We start from the raw sequence: 17,309 nt of genomic DNA, 5'->3' as shown, positions 1-17,309 counted from the left end.
TTAAAAAAAACTCAGATTTGTTACCTAGTCTTGCAGGAAATTCATTTGCATAAAAGGGAATTTACTCGATTAATTTCCTAAATTTTACATAAAAAATTAAACTACACTCTCAAAAAAAAAAAATTCTTTTTGACTATTCAGCAATCCTTGAGTTGTACCTCATTATTTCTGACAATCAATTTGTCGCGAAATCATGTGATTTTTGACGAAGCGCGATCTCTTAAATATTTGACGAAATCGCAACCCGATTTGTGCGTCATCTCAGTCCAGTCTGATAACTGTCCAGCAGTGTTTATTTGATCCTCAAACCTTTTATTCCATATCATAGGATGATGCAGGGGTGGCTGCGGTCATTTGATGAGCAGGCTTCCTTGGCTTAATTCCTGGATATGGCTAAGTATTCATAATTTTTTTTATTTATTTTATATTGTGTTTCATAATTAATTCTTATAGTTTTACAGAATTACGTCAACTGATTCTGTCGAATTTGCCTCCCTAACAAGTGAAGATAAAAATGTTCTCAGTTTGACGAAATATTAAGTTAGAAAATTTCTCTGGAAACAGTTTCACCAAAACTGATAAAAATTTCGTGAACCATTTTTTACAGTATAAAGTAAGACAGTGATTATTTAACTCAATTCTAAAACTGAGTACTTTAACTGATAAAAAATTCTGGTATGCCTAAACTTATCGCTATTGGAAAATTATCGTTGTGAACATAAACTTACCGGAATATCCTGAATTTCCAAAATAACATCCGGAACACAATCCATCCATAACTCTTTCGTTATACGTTGAGTTATTTTTTCTTTCATATCTGAATCGAACTTATAACCCTGTTTCATTTTAATGAAGAGAACAGCCCGCATTTCTCCGTCATATCTAGTTTGGCCCACACAAATATAATCTTGAATCTCCTCCATATCATGAACTATAAAAATATGCATTAAGACAAAATTATTTCTGTAAAGTTATGTGGTTTCATTCATGCGAATAAGCTAAAATGAATCAAGAAAATTTTGTATTATTTACATCAAATTTATAATAATAAGATATCAAACGTTAAATATTCTATATTATTTTTCCTGTACTATTTAAATAGATATACCTCGTAATAGTTAATATATTACTATGCAATGATTCTCATAAAAATCGGCCTTATTAAATTTCTTTTAAGATCGTCTTAATCTATTGTATAAAAATCAACGAACTAATCGAAATATCTCTCTAAGTCATCGTGGCTCAGGGCTTAGAGTGCTTGATTCTCAATGAGGTGATCCGGGTTCGAATCTCAGCGATGGCTGGTCGCAACGAATTCCGCACCTGGACCGCACCAACCACAGTGCTGACTTAAAATATCTGCAGTGGTATACGAATCATGTGTTAACCGTGGGATGTTTTCGTGGTTTTCCTCTCTATGTAATGCAAATGTGGATTAGTTCTTTTGAAAAGTCCTCCACGAAAAGTAAATTTCTGCCAATATTTGATCCAGTAGTTTTCTTGTCCTCTATATTGGGTTCAAAATTACAAGGCTACGGATTTGGAAATTGGTAGTCGTAAACTTAAAATGGGGTCGACTTTTTACAACTACGGTTATAAGAGAAAACAGTACTCCCTAAAAAAAATCTAAGAACAACTGAGGGTAATAGTTCGTGATTAAGCTATTTCATGGCTCCCTAGTGATCCATGATGGCAGAAATTCTGGTTTTCAAAATTATAACTCTTATTACCACACGTCTAGATAAAAATACAAAACTGAAAAGTAAATTTAACCAAATAAATAGTTTTTACGCCATCAACTAAGGTATTACGATAAAATTACCCAATTTTATCACATATTATAAAACCATATTTTATAGTTAATTTTATCAAAATCATTACCAAAGTGCTTCCGTAAAAATTACCGAGCTCTTTGGTGTTACCATAGAGTCAGAGACACGGTAAGTGTTATTGTATTCTGCTAAATTTCACCATACATTTTTTCCTCAGTCTTTGATTCAACTTAGCAACACATAAACTCAGTAGAGAATTTGAGCTATAATTTGGTTCAACTTGCTTTGCAATTTTGAACACTGGCATAGTATGTTGTTTGATACTTCCAGTATCTGCTCGGTCTTCAAAATAGGTTTAGGGTTTTAACATTATTGTACTAGTAAATATGTTCTGAAATTGTTTTTTGTTGAAAATATGATTAAGTTAAAAATTAAATTTTCATTTACTAATTTATACTTACTAGCGAAATAAATGTCTCCAGATCCAAAGCGATCACCATATTGAGTAATTGTATCATCACTGGAATAAAAAAAAGCTATTTTATGAATATAAGAGCATTTTCCCTAGTTTTAAACAACACAGTAAGAATGAATCTAATATGAATTTTATTTTCCGCTAATTTTTAAAATACATTTTTTCCATTTAAATTGATTTTCTATATTTTAGTCTTTTAAGAAAAATGTTCTAAGCGATACACTCTGTCGGCTATTATAAATCCTCAGATCGTAATTTGACCAGAGAATGACCAATTCTCAATTCCGTACATTCAAAGGTATGCTTTGTTATGGAAACATGGATGTGACCTAATGAGGTGACCAAACTGTTATGTTGCCTGTGATATTTAACCTCGCACCAGTCACCATTTACTACGAGGGGAGTTTCCGGCCGGCCGGAATCAGTACACGCATTTCAGATTTATTTTAAAAGAAGTATAATTATTCTACGGCAATTAAATGCTTTATTAACTAGATAGTTATGAAACTGCTTGTTATTTTATTATTATACTAGGAGGCTTCGCCCCCTGCTCGCTGGCGCTCGCCAACCCCCGGAACTGGTTTCGCAGTTCATTTCGGAATGCTTCGCAATCCAATGCTCGCTTTGCTCGCTCATTGGATACGTTCTTAACGTCTAGCTTTTGTATACTTTTTTGAATACTAAAGTTCCGAAAACTTTTCAGAGAGAGAGAGAGAGAGAGAGAGAGAGAGAGAGAGAGAGAGTATTAAAAAATAAACTTTAAGACAAGGTATCAAACGCATTCTGTACATATTTACGACTTTACGTTAAAATAGACGAACATTGGACTTAAATGAATTTTTTATTTTATTTTTGAGGCCGGATAACTTAAGATAAACAAATTTATTTACTCGGCATTGAAAATATTTCCATCAAAATTCTTTTAAAGAAAGTAAATATAACTTTTTAAATATTTGACTATAGACCAAGCGTTTAATGTAATGTTTTAAAAGTATATGTTTACACAGGTAAAAAAAAATTAAACATTAAAATTTTCATAAGATTTCATGTATAAAGGATGTTACAAAACAGATGGCCACAATTTATTATAATTCGAGTATTATTATATAATATTACTTATAATTCGAGAAGAATATGTGATTAAGTCCGTCCATGTGATTAATATATATGTATATATACAAGGTCGGGCTATTAATTTCCAGGACTGAGGTAACTGTAGGAGAAAGAAAAGCCGTAATATGGCGCTAATGATTGCATATTGAAGAGTGTTTTCTTGCGCATGTGCAGTGCAATCGGCACCATTCTGAAGTGAGTGGTTCTCGTGGAAAGGCGCATTAAAACGGAGCTCTTAAATTCCTGTTGTCGAAGTGAAATGGAGCAAAGAATTAACATTAAATTTTGCTTCAAATTGGGCAAGACAGCTGCAGAAACCTACGAATTGTTAAAACAAGTTTATGGTAAGGAAGCATTATCTCGCTCAAGAACTTTTGAATGGTTTAAACGCTTTTGAACGCGAAAGTGTGGAAGATGATCCGCACACAGTTCGGCCGCAGTTCGCACGCAAGCCGGAAGCAATTGAAAAAGTTCGCGTACACACATTGCGTTTGACTGTGAGGTGATTCTCAGCTCAGCATGGTGTCGTTGAGTCGCAGCATCCACCATACTCGCCAGACCTAGCACACACTTTTTCATGTTTCTTAAGCAGAAAAATTCACTGAAGGAAACAAGATTTCAGGATGTCGAAGCCTTCACGAAAACTGCAACGTCACTAATAAAGAGCATTCCAAAAGTGGACCGAAATTTGTACAGCCGAGCACAGACGTGTATTACGGCTGATGGGGATTACTTCGAATAATATTAAATGGCTATGTGTTTAACTTTTTTTTCTTCTGAGTTATTCCATGAGTCCTGGAAATTAATAGCCAGACCTTGTATATATACATAATATTATACATAATTTAATTAGTTAAATGACACATTTACCAATTTATATAAGTGTTAAATAAGTCGGGGTAATTTCTCACCTTCTGCCAATCACAACGATTCCCTTAGTAACAGGATTAACTAAACATACGTCATTTTGACACCAGACACCTGAAATAATATATTTTATTATATATGGAGTATGCTGAAAATTTTTATATGTTACTATAGGGGAGAGTAGGGTAAGGCCGGGTGGTGGGATATAGTCTAGTACTTCGATTGTGTGGAAAATAGTTTAGTTTCCCAGCGGACAAGCTCTGAATTACACTTTACTAATCAGGAAGACTCTATTGCGTATTGTTATGATTGACGGCGGATAGTTTTACTCAACTCTCTAATGGTCTCTAGTATTTAAGCTGTCATCACTTATTGGTTATTGAAATTATGGAAATTATTTTTAGTCCAGCCTATTATATGTTTGCTAAAGATTTATACCCTAACAAACAATGAGGATTTAGCCCACTGTTCAGTCACATTTCGATAACTTCTGCTTAAGGGGTAAGACCGGGTACTACCAGCTCCAGTGCCCCTTCATTTGTGCCTATGCTCTGCCCACTAAAGCGGTTGTGCATAGGAGGAAGAAGATAACTACATCTAAGCCTGAACAAAGCTTCTATGGACCACAGGACCAAATTGACTAGACACAAGACCACAGGACAAGAAGATAACTACATTCAAACCTGAACAAAGGTTTTATGGATCACAGGACAAAATTGACAAGATACAAGACCACAGGACAAGAAGATAACTACATCTAAACTTGAACAAAGGTTTTATGGACCACAGGACAAAATTTATTGCGGACCCCTTTCTAAAGTACAAAAAGCCTTATTTTCATATTTTGTAGAAATTTTTGAAGACCCTTTGTACAAAATTGTACTTATTAGATAGATATAACGAAATTCTCAAAATTAAAATCACAAATGGTAAAATTTTTTAAAAACTTATACGCGTTTCGGTGACAAAACAGTACTTCTCGATGAAAATGCACCATTGTGTCACCGAAACGCGAATAGGTTTTAATAAACGTTTTACCAATTGTAATTTTAGACACTGTTTTTAATGAAATTTAGTGTTATCATGAAGCAGCACTCTCGTAATAATATAATGATGTTTTTTTTTAAATTTAAATATTAGATGTCTGGAATTTATCTGAATAAATTCATCAAAATCAGTCTAAAATAGTTTAATGAGCTTAACGAACTTTGTACTTACCAGGATATTTTGAAAAGTAGTTAGAGTTCAATACTTTCTTATCATCATCTTTCCAGAGATAAGCTGGAAATGATGGATTAGGTGACCTTACAACCATCTCTCCTCTTTGACCAATCACAGGTTCTCCTGTCAATTACGAAACAAAATAAAGTAAATGAAAGAGTTAACTATTTGATTTCTTAGTGACTAATTGCGTGATAAAAGTTTGCTTATCTTTTATGGTTGATGATTGAGTTTTATCTTGAAATGAATTCAATTTTTTTAAAATTATAAGCTTTTTCAAATCCAATTGTTTTCAAAATTTAACGCTTAAATTATTTTTAAGATGTGGATCCTTTTCTTTTTAATTATTTTTCATTTATTTATATACATAATACCCGAAAAAATACACAAAAAATTCCCATTTTTTTACATTCCTTTCATAGGTTTTCTCTTTTCTTGTTCTTATTTTTATTTAAATATAGACAAAAAAGTTGTCAAGACAAATATTAACGAAAACAAATATAACAGTTGACAAAAACAAATAAGACAATAAGACAGTTGACAAAAACAAATATCGAAACAAACAAACGAAATAAATAAAAAGATAGTTTCTTTTAAAAGATATGTTCATTACTAAACGAGTACGAAATCTCCAACGACAAAAGTAGCTAACAGAAAAACAGAGTCACTATAGAAGTTTTAAAAAAATATTAAGTGAAATTCCACACTTAACTGTCTCTTTAATTAAGGAATACAATGTTTCAATGAATTTGTTCTTCGTAAAAGAAGAAGTAGGCAAGAAAGATTTTAGGTATAAACAGTATTAAAAAACATGTATATTTATGCTCTGGTGGCTAAAATAAATTAAAAAAAATTTAAACTTTACCGTACGAAATTTATAACAAATAATAATTATTACTAATAATAAATATTATACAAATTATTGCCGTACGAAAAACTATGACACTTTTCTATAAACTGAAAAAAAAAGAAAAAGAAAATAGACAAGGACCTTTTATGGATACCGAAGTTCTTGATTGATTGAAATGCTAATTGAAACAACTTGGTAATTGTATCTATGATCAAATTTATTTAAGTATTCATTATTGCAAAATTCATTTTCACAATTACTTCTTCAAAAGACGGGATATGGCTTATAATGATGTCATTATCATTGAATGATTTCAAATTCAAATTATTATGATTATCAAATATTCAAATTTTATAATCAGCACAAGCCAGCTTAAATTACACATAAAGGGAGAGCTGCACTTTTAACTTTTTAAATTGTTTTCAATTGCCCTGCTGTTTCTTTTCTTTTTTTCTTTTTTTTAAAAAGAAAACTGGACTGTGAGAGAAAAGTTAGCAATTTTTTTAAAAATAAATTTGTTGTTTTGATTAACTGGTCTTACCTTCTTCGTTGAAGCATTGTATATCTTTTCCTAATGCTGGAACTTGAACTTCTCCTGGATACGTCGGCAAGTTAAGAGAAAATCCTGAAAATGTACCACTCGTTTCCGTAGCTCCTACACAAAGCAAAAACAACAGTTATTATCCCGAGTTAACTCGGGTATGCATATATTGCAAATATTTATTATCCCGAGTTAACGCGGGTATGCATATATTGCAAATATTTATTATCCCGAGTTAACTCGGGTATGCATATATTGCAAATATTTAATATCCCGAGTTAACTCGGGTATGCATATATTGCAAATATTTATAATCCCGAGAAAACTCAGGTGCAGCAGAATTTGTAAGTATGTTTCGTTTTATCACGTTTTCACACGGTCGGAAGCAATAAATAAATAAATAAAACAAAAATTAAATTAAAAAAAATTTACCGTGATTGGAAGTTTGCCAAGATTTGTTTTGCTGTCGGATTGTGAGACTGCACGCATGTTTTGTGTGATTGTATATACGATGGTTGCTGAATTTGCATAGAAAAAAGAGTGAAAAAAATCCCATTCAAGTACGAAATTGAAAGTAATACAGATGATTTTTCAGATTATGAAGATGTGAACGTATACAAAAACCAATATTTAACTTTTTACATTTGCCTCAGATAACTCGGGATAGTAAACTGATAGTAAATTAAATGTTTTTTTGCACATAATTTTAGCTTAAAACTTTGTTTTAGTTTAGTATTAATAAAATAAAAAAAAGATTTTTTGCATTTTTTTCTTCAAAAAATTGGGAAGAGTTAGCGGTTAAATTAAAATTCGCTACTTTTACTCCAACAAAGAATATTTTACAATCATCAGAGTTATATTCAAAATGGTACTGAGCAGTTATTCTCGAAATATATGCTTATTAAAAACAAATATTTATATTCACAGATTGGGGTGAACTAGGGACAAGTTTGAGCCCCTGTCTCCTTAGTGAATGAAGAACTACAGCAGTTGCACGCAATAGCATGCAAGACTTTTATAGAACGCTTAAAAGACAAACATTGTACCTATTTCTATAATAATTCTAACTAATTAAACAAATAAAAAAGCTATCGATTAATTGCAATTTTATTCAACACCTCGTAAAATGTTCATTCAAAGGACTTAATTTTAAACAAATGTTTTCGAAATATCTTATGGAGATTTCAGAGAACTATTATTTTGAGAATTGCAATTAGGGAACTCATTCTCTTTTTTTTTTTTCTTTTGAATAATTTTTTTAATACTTTTCAACTAAACTGCTCTTTGAATTATTTCAAATAATTAAAGTTAGGAGTGTGGAAACTGACTAAGTTTAATTAATGTTATGGATAAAGACTTGCAGAAGAAAGTAATAAGTAGGTGGGAATTTTATCTGGAAGTAAACAGATATCTAATTATACTGAGCCAATAACATTTTAGAAAAAGAACTTTCGGTTAGTAAAGTGGTGGTTTTATAGCGGTTTTATAGCAGGGTTATAGCCGTGCCTTCTGTGTGACACAAAATTTGCTATTTCATCCAGCATACTGTCCACAGTGGATGCTGTACCACAGTGATGATAAAAACAGCAAAAAAGTGAACCATTTGAAAAAAAAATCATCTCATTTTAAATCAGAAATCAAGCAGGTGCTTTCATTCAGCGGCCTCTCATTCCTCTTAATTTAAATACTGGGAGTGTCCCAGACACAATTCCTCATCTTTTTCCGGGTGCTCCTCATGTGGCTGTGGTGACAACTTTTAGACTGTAAAGCCCTGGGTTTCCTAGCTAATATCTAAGTTATCTTAAAAAATATTAAGATGTTAATCAATAAAAAGTGGCGTTTAACAAAAGAAACTACGTATTTCTTCATTGCTAACATTTAAATGGAGTTGCTGTTGTCACCAAAATGATGGCGTGTCGCTACCATAGCTACGTATCCAGGGCTTTAATAGACTATTGACAGAGTAAGTCTTTCTCCATTCTTATTTACATCGCTTTAGTATCATCGACACATATTTATTTATATTTATCTGGACAAGATATGACTGTTAATTATTTTGACGAATAGTTCGCAGTATTTCCTCTTAATTGTCTTTTGGAAAAGTATTGGAGAACACGTACTTAGTTACCAAGCAGATAAATAATAAATAAAATCCATTTATTAAATAAAAACCATTTTACAAGAAGTACTCACCATACATACTACCAATGAAAGTATTTTTTCCCACAATGCGTCGGATGTATTCAAAGTTTTCAGGTTTTACTGGACTTCCTCCCATTGCTATCATTTTCAAATGCTCAAATTTTGCATCGGAATCTGAAAAATATCAATGGGAATGTATTTAAGTTTAAATGTTCTAGATATTAGTTTTTTTATGTATGTTAGGATCAAATATCTTTTTCCTTAATTTCGTTCAAAATTTATAAACGAGCATTTAAAATTCAAAAAAAAAATTATGCATTTAAGAGAACGAAGATTTGAATTGACATCTAACATCTTCCAATGTGATGTCAAAAATTGAATACAAAAAAAGCTTACATAAAACATTGAAAAAGCCCTTACCCTAGTATATCAAAAATTTACACGAAATACAGCGTATTCTTAAAGTTAAAAGTGTTTCACAAAGTAACAATTGATTTGGAAATTAATATCAAAACATTAAAATGCTCGTAAGAGTTTGAAATCTGAATGAAAATTTTTCCAAAAGTATATGTTCGTAAACTACTTAAATTAATATTATTCTAATGCTGTTACATTAAACTAACATTACTTATATAAATCCCTCCCCACCCCCCCAAAGAAACAATTGTGACAAAAAGTGTTTTAATTAGCCAGTAATATTTGTATTATTGCTTAAATTATGCATTTATTATTTTGTAGACCTCGGTTTCATCTTATGATTTTTGTACTGCTTACGAGTATCAAAAATTAATTTAATTTCATTGTGTATTAAATATTCTGTTAGTATACAATTTATACAAAAATTCGAAATATTTTTTTAAGTGCATTATCGAACTAGTGCAAAAGTAATAAATTAAAGTAGAAGTTAACAATTTATACTTACTTGGCTTTAGATCAAATTTCTCCATTCGGTCTACAATGCTTGTTACTAAGAAACTATAGTTAACTTTGTGCTCTTCAATGATGTCCCATATGTTAGGCTTGATATCTGCGTAGAACGGACATCCACTATAGAGGAATAGTTTCACGCCCAACGCTAGGCAGGGCACAAAAGAATTCCACAAAGTCCATCCCATCTAAAATTAATTTCTTTAAAATTGAAATCTTTGAAAAGTATATGTGATGTTAGTAAAGGTTTAGTCAAAAGGAATGCCCCAATTTTATGAGTGCACTACGCAAAATTCATAAGAAATATATATACAGGCAGACGTAATGTAAGTAATTTTTGAATCAATTCCTACAGCATAAATAAAGTAATAAGAAATGACATTCTTGCCAAATTTTATGCAACATGACTGTATCGACTGCTGCTGGTTGGTAGTAGTAGCTGCGATTACTGTCTTTCAAATCAGTCACAGTCGTTTGACTTGGAGATACATTAAAACGATCTCCTACACAGGAAAGCTTCCCTTCACAGGAAAAAATTGCATGGGTTGAGATTAGGGTAAAGTAGTGGCCAAGTCAAGAGTGTGTTGTCTGTGGTTGATACGTGACCAATCTGCTAATGAGATAACGTGATACTGAGATGGCTCTGCACTTTAGCCGTTTTGTTTTCAAGAGACGTTGATGAGAATTGAACTTCCAGTGCCATTTATTGTTGACTATTCAACATTATTCAGCATGTATGCACAGTTTTAATGAATACATTTATGACATGTTGAGTAGTACACCTATGAAATTGAGGAATTCATTTTGAATTACCCTGAGCAAATATAATTGATTATAGTGATTTAATACACGCACATGAACAACTTCAGTCAGTTAATAGTAATAGTAATTTTAACAACTGCAGAAAAGTTTCAGAATATTCATAAATTTAATTAATATCAGAGCTCACTCAAATGAAATTTGAACTGCAGTTATGAAACAGGTGTCGATCTATATAAAAATGACCGTGCACAAGCACACGAAAGTGTTTTTCAAATACCAAGTTCTTAAGCTCGGAAGTAATATTTTCCCCGTGTAAGTGGTAAGAAGAGGAAAACATTGATAAAGATGAGAAAACATGATTGACATGAGAACATGCCGTGCGAGACACATGGGTTTATAAGACTTATTTATATAACTATAATGTTAAAAATTACTAAAGAAATCACTAAAATCGTGCATGCTTGCAGACGCATTTATTTCTTAACTGATAATATGATAGAGAAAAAATGACTTACAGAGTATGAGCTGAAAAGCGTGTCCCCGCATTTCAAATTCCAGTGGAATCCAATATCAACAATCCAAGATAAAAGTGTCTGCAAATGAAAGAAAAAATATTGTCAATTTAAGCAAGCCTGCTTGGTGAAATCAAGCGAATTTAAGGCAGGGGGTGCATTTCTAGTTTTTCAGTGATGCCATCTATGGCCAAAAATACGATTTCAGACACGCACACGTCCAGAGTGGACCCATTCATACATACATTCATTCACAGATTATAATTTTGACCTGAAATAGTTAACCAATCACCGATTCAGTACACATGGAGGTGTTTTATAATAATAAAGCATATAATAAATTAATATTTTTTTATAAAATGTATAATTATTTAAATCAGTTTTTAAATTTATATTCAAGGGAGAGTGTTGTACCTTAGACCGAATTTGAATTTTTCTCTTTTTTTAATGAAAAGTGTAATAATTCAAATGATTTAAAATTTTCGTATATCACTAAAATTTTTTTCGGGCGAATAACGTAATGCTTTTCAGGAAAAAATATTTTGTTACACAAGAGAAGCTGGTTAATATCTTAGTCTTCTACTTTAGATCATCACATAACACACCTTGGATCATTGAACGCTATTACTTATATAACACTGATTCCGAGTTTTTTCTTTTAAAATTGGCGCTTGATTAAATTTGGGCATTCATGCAATTAAAAGATATTTCTCATTTAGCTAAACTGAATCAAGTTAACCATAAATGTTTTACTAATTTAGTGGAATGCTTAAAAATGTATAATTTTTTAAAAAACATAGAATTTTTTAAGATATTGTGAGTGGCATAGTGAATAGGAAAACGTATTTGTGCTAATTAGATTGTAGCGCATAACTTGAACCGTTCAAAGATACAATGAGAGAGTTTTCTAAGCAAACACAATTTTTTGATTTTGTTAGGCTTAACAAAAATAACCTGTTCTTTTATATATATATATTTTTNCAACTTTCCAAGATAAAAGTGTCTGCAAATGAAAGAAAAAATATTGTCAATTTAAGCAAGCCTGCTTGGTGAAATCAAGCGAATTTAAGGCAGGGGGTGCATTTCTAGTTTCTCAGTGATGCCATCTATGGCCAAAAATACAATTACAGTCACGCACACGTCACAGTCCATTTTTAGGGTGGACCCATTCATACATCCATTCATTTTCAGATCATAATTTTGACCTGAAATAGATAATCAATCTCCAATTCAGTACACACAGAGATGTTTTATAATAATAAAGCTTATAATAATTTAGTATTTTTTTATAAAATATTTATTTAAATCAGTTTTAAAATTTATATTCAAGGGAGAGTGTTGTACCTTAGACCGATTTTGAATTTTTTTTATGCAAAGTGTAATAATTCAACTGATTTAAAAATTTCGTATATTACTAAAATTTTTTTCGGGCAACTAATGTAATGTTTTTGAGGAAAAAATATTTTGTTACTCAAAGAAAAGTTGGTTTAATGTCTTAGTCTTGTATTTTAGATCACCACATAGCGCACCTTGGATCATTGAACTTTATTCCTTCCACTGATTTCGAGTTTTTTCTTTTAAAAATTGGCGCTTGATTAAATTTGGGCATTCATGCAATTAAAAGATATTTTTCATTTAGCTAAACTGAATCAAGTTAACCATAAATGTTTTACTAATTTAGTGGAATGCTTGAAAATGGATAATTTTTTAAAAAACATAGAATTTTTTAAGATATTGTGAGTGGTATAGTGAATAGGAAAACGTATTTGTGCTAATTAGATTGTAGCGCATAACTTGAACCGTTCAAAGATACAATGAGAGAGTTTTCTAAGCAAACACAATTTTTTGATTTTGTTAGGCTTAACAAAAATAACCTGTTCTTTTATATATATATATATATTTTTCTTTTTTTTAATTTAAAAAAAAAAAAACAAAGCGAAAATCAGTATTCTATATTAAAGAAAACGACATTTTGTTACTAATCCACTTTAGTTCTGTTTTTAAATGTGACTTTTACAAGGTTTTGTTCTGTCTAGTTTTGGTCTAGTTTTTGTCTAGTAGATGCTTGGAAAATTTGTAATGGCCCACATAAAAACAGATAGTACCTTTTGTTACAGGTATCCACTATGTTATAAGAAATGCAAAATTTATCTGCTCCAAGGTGCACGTGGTCCACTCTCGTCCATTTTATTTCATTTTATGACCATCGTTAAACAGACGATCCAATTTTGAGTTTACCACTACAAATGTTCTGGTAATTTTGAATCCAAAAGACAAGGAAACTCCTGGATGAAGTGTTAGGTAAAATTTGCCTTCGTGGAGAACTTTTTGATGGAGCTAACCCGAATTTGTGCTACATGGAGAGGAAAATACCGAAATCTTCCCACGGTTAGCTTGACGATGAGAGGATCCCAACCTATGGTCCGTCTACCACTGGGGATATTTCATGTAACTGTGGTCAGTGCGAGACGGGTGCAGAATTCGTATAGACCAGCCATCGCTGGGATTTGAACCTAGGTCATCTCATTGGGAAGCGAGCTCCCTATCCCCTTAACGTTTGACTATAGTAAAAAATAACAGAAAAAGACCATCTACATGTCATTTCATAGTTGTGTTTCCCTTTGAACTCATTATCAAAGACTGCTGAAAAATAACTTTTCTGATTGATAAGTGAAAGAATGCTTAGTTTTGAATAATTTAAGCGTTTTGCATGCAAGAAGTTAATTTTTATTCATATTCGACATCCAAATATTAATACTTATTTTAGAATTTTTTTTCAATGCCCTCCTCGAAGAATGACCTAAATCATAAGGGCATCTGAAGTGCAGTTGTTTGTTGGCCACTCTTTCAGGGGCTCCTTATTAGGTGGGCCAACGTTGCTCCCACTTTAAGGACAGATAGTACAGAAAAGGAAAGTATATCCATGCCTTGCTTCGAACCCGGACCTTTCTGATGCAAGACCAGTTCCCCGATACCTACACAGGCCGGTTGGCATTTTAGAATAGTAACAGCAATAGAAAGTAACACTTCGTGTTTAGTATAAACTGACTAATTTTACTGAAAAATTGATTTATTTAAAAAAAGTGCTAAAATACTGAAGAAATGAAAAGAGTTTCTTACACTAGCAGAGTGGACTGGTCCTTTTGGTAGTCCAGTCGTTCCTGATGAGAACGAGATAGACACTGGGTGAGTGGGTGGTAGTTGTTCGAACACTATGTCAGGAACTGACCCATCTGGTAACCTGCCTTCATTCAAAAAGTCTTCCAAGAAACAACTAAATAATGAGAGGAAGTAAAATGCAGCATAAATTTGAAAGAAAAGTACTAAATTTATTTAATGTAGGTATTTTTGCCGGTTTGGAAAATGGAGTATTATTCAATCATAAAAGGTTGGTGTGTGGCGGAAAAGCTGAGCAGAAAAGTTCATTGCTTCATAGGTAAGGAAAGTTAAAGCGCTCCAAACTAGCATACTACACTCTATAAAAAAAATCGACGCACCAAGAAGCAATCATTCGATTGCTTTTAAATTTCGAATGCAGGAATGTTTTGAACAGATATGGCTGGAATGATGCCGACTGGGGACGTATAGTCTTTAGTGATGAATCCCGCTTCCAACTGTGTCCTGACGATCATCGAAGACGTGTTTGGAGACGCACAGGGCAGAGGGGGAATCCTGCCTTCACTATTGCACGCCACACCGGCCCTGAACAAGGCATTATGGTCTGGGGTGCCATTTCCTTTGACAGTCGAACCCCTTTGGTCATTATTAGAGGTACACTTACTGCACAGCGGTACGTCGACGACATCCTAAGACCTGTTTTACTACCGTTCCTTTTGCAGCTCCCTGGGCTGGTGTTTCAGCAGGACAATGGCAGACCACATACGATACGTGTTGCTATGAACTGTCTGCAAGCTTGTCAAACTCTTCCTTGGCCTGCCAGATCACCAGATCTCTCTCCCATTGAGCATGTCTGGGATATGATGGGAAGGCGATTGCATCTGGCACGGAATGATGACCTAGTTCAACAATTGGATCGAATTTGGCAGGAAATACTGCAAGAGACCATTCGGGAGCTTTATCGGTCTATGCCACGCCGTGTGGCAGCTTGTATCCAGGCTAGAGGCTGGTCAACACCTTATTGAACTTGTTACTGTAACTCTACAATAAATTATTCAATTGCTCTGAAATTTTAATAATTTACTATTTTGTAAATTGTCTTCCTATCCACCAATTTTCGTTTCAATCGGACAACTGCTTCTTGGTGCGTCGATTTTTTTGTCACAGAGTGTATTTTAATTCTTTGGTTCAATACGATAGAATGCACTTTAAGTAAGCTAAACTTTTATTATTTTGTTTTCTACAACACGTCACATAAAGAATCTTACGCTCTCCTCTCTTACACGTCACTCTTCCCTGAATTTCCCTCAATCGCTGGAATAAATTCTACCGATCCGCGGTCGTCGGGCTACCGAAGCGGGGGTGCCATCCCCTCCGCAGAGGATCAAAATTGTGATGGCATGTCTTCGGATCATCCTCCGGGATGTTTCCCAGACCGTCGCCAATAGCCCAATGTGCAGCTCTAGTGCGACGTAAATTAACAACAACAACAACATCTACCGATCCGCTTTATTCTCACTTTATACATTCCAACTCGGGATGAGAAAACTGTTCCATCAAACGCTTAGAAATTTAGGAAGTTCGTTTTACAGGACGATACTTATTTCCTAATTGTCAAATATTAAGTCTGCTTTTCGAGGGATCTGTCGTTGCATGAAATGATGATTTTTTGAGAATAATATACTATTTTCATATATGATGTGAGTTTGCAACAGTTACTCATGACTGATGGATCAAGTTTAGCTTATCTTTGGCTAACGCTCTCTATATTTATTGTGAAAATAGCGCAAGCAGTACTTCCCCGCCAGATTTATATCTGTGATAGAATTCGATGAACGGATATCACTAGTTGATTCATTACTGTTTTTGTGAGAAGCCGGGAGAGCTGTAATAAGATCACCGTACTTTTTGAGTGCTGAATGTGAGAGGTGTATTAACTTCACGGTCATAGTCGCTCCTGTGCTGCCGTTAGCAGTCGAGTGTATGCAAGCCGACGTTGTGCGTGATCGAGACGAGACGAGACTGAGTAGCAACAGTGAGAGTAGGTGGATAATGTCGCAGTCACAAGTAGCAAGTCAACTGTTCAATGTTGATCATCCATCAAAGTAGACGTTTCCAGATAGAAGTGGGCGCTACTGTCAGGATAGGCGTGTTCATATCGAAGTGGGCGTTACTGCCAAGGTAAGCGTGTTCACATCACGTCCGGGTATGAACTATGAAACGGTACCCCATCATAGAATCGAGTTAACACGTCTTAATATACTACTGAATTGTAATTTTAATTTTGTAGTTGTAGATACCTATACTTTCATCGAGGTGGAAAAATGTTACCATATTGATGATTTTTAAAAGCCGTTTAATAATTCAAAATAGTTAATAATTATAATAATTATTTGCTAATAATTATTTGCCCAGATAATTCTTCACAGCAAGATGGTATATAGAGTTCAAAATCATATCCTCGCTTCAAGTGTAAGGAGCTTGAACTTACTGTAGCTTTTTCATTTTCCTTGGCAAAAGACCTTGTCAAATGTTTGTCTCAATTACCTTTCGATTTTTTCACACAGAAATGTAAATATAAGAGATATTTACTCACCTATTTCGAATGTTAGATAAATCTTTAGACAAAGTTTCTTTTTTGGTTGGAACAATAATAACTTTCTCCAAGGAAGGCGTACCTAAAAACATCTTTTATAAATAATTGGTATTTGACGAACAGTTGAAAAGCTTAGAGTATATATTAAGTGATATTGTGAATACCCTCAATTTCTAAAGGCTGAAAAATTTAATAGTCTATTGTAAGAATATAATATTAATTTATTTAAACAGGTATTTAATACAAATAGAAGTTTTTAGTACACAAAAAATACATGCAATCTCCTTCCTCTTGTACAAAGTTATAATTTTACGAAAATGACTGAAATGTCACTTAATATGTTTTCCCACGAACCTCTTTAATTAAAAATAGTTGGGGAATAAGTTATATTAGTTGTTATTATATTAGTTATTA

The 17,309-nt window shown here is 32.9% G+C and overlaps 1 protein-coding gene across 1 annotated transcript; it reads right to left on the bottom strand.

The window, feature by feature from the left end:
- Nucleotides 1-704: 704 nt before the first annotated feature.
- Nucleotides 705-16,987, bottom strand: LOC107444988 (acetoacetyl-CoA synthetase). Its single transcript, XM_043056767.2, has 10 exons — nt 16,896-16,987; nt 14,303-14,456; nt 11,186-11,263; nt 9,904-10,096; nt 9,033-9,155; nt 6,840-6,953; nt 5,446-5,571; nt 4,272-4,341; nt 2,234-2,292; nt 705-931 (listed from the first exon to the last, which is right to left on the bottom strand). Exons 1-10 carry the CDS (start codon nt 16,985-16,987, stop codon nt 705-707), a joined length of 1,236 nt encoding a protein of 411 aa, XP_042912701.2.
- Between the last annotated feature and the right edge of the window lie 322 nt (nt 16,988-17,309).

Source organism: Parasteatoda tepidariorum, chromosome 6 (genome assembly GCF_043381705.1).
Source record: "Parasteatoda tepidariorum isolate YZ-2023 chromosome 6, CAS_Ptep_4.0, whole genome shotgun sequence".
Lineage (NCBI taxonomy): Eukaryota > Metazoa > Arthropoda > Arachnida > Araneae > Theridiidae > Parasteatoda > Parasteatoda tepidariorum.
The sequence above is the reverse complement of the archived record's forward strand: the minus strand, read 5'-3'. Positions and strand labels throughout refer to the sequence as shown.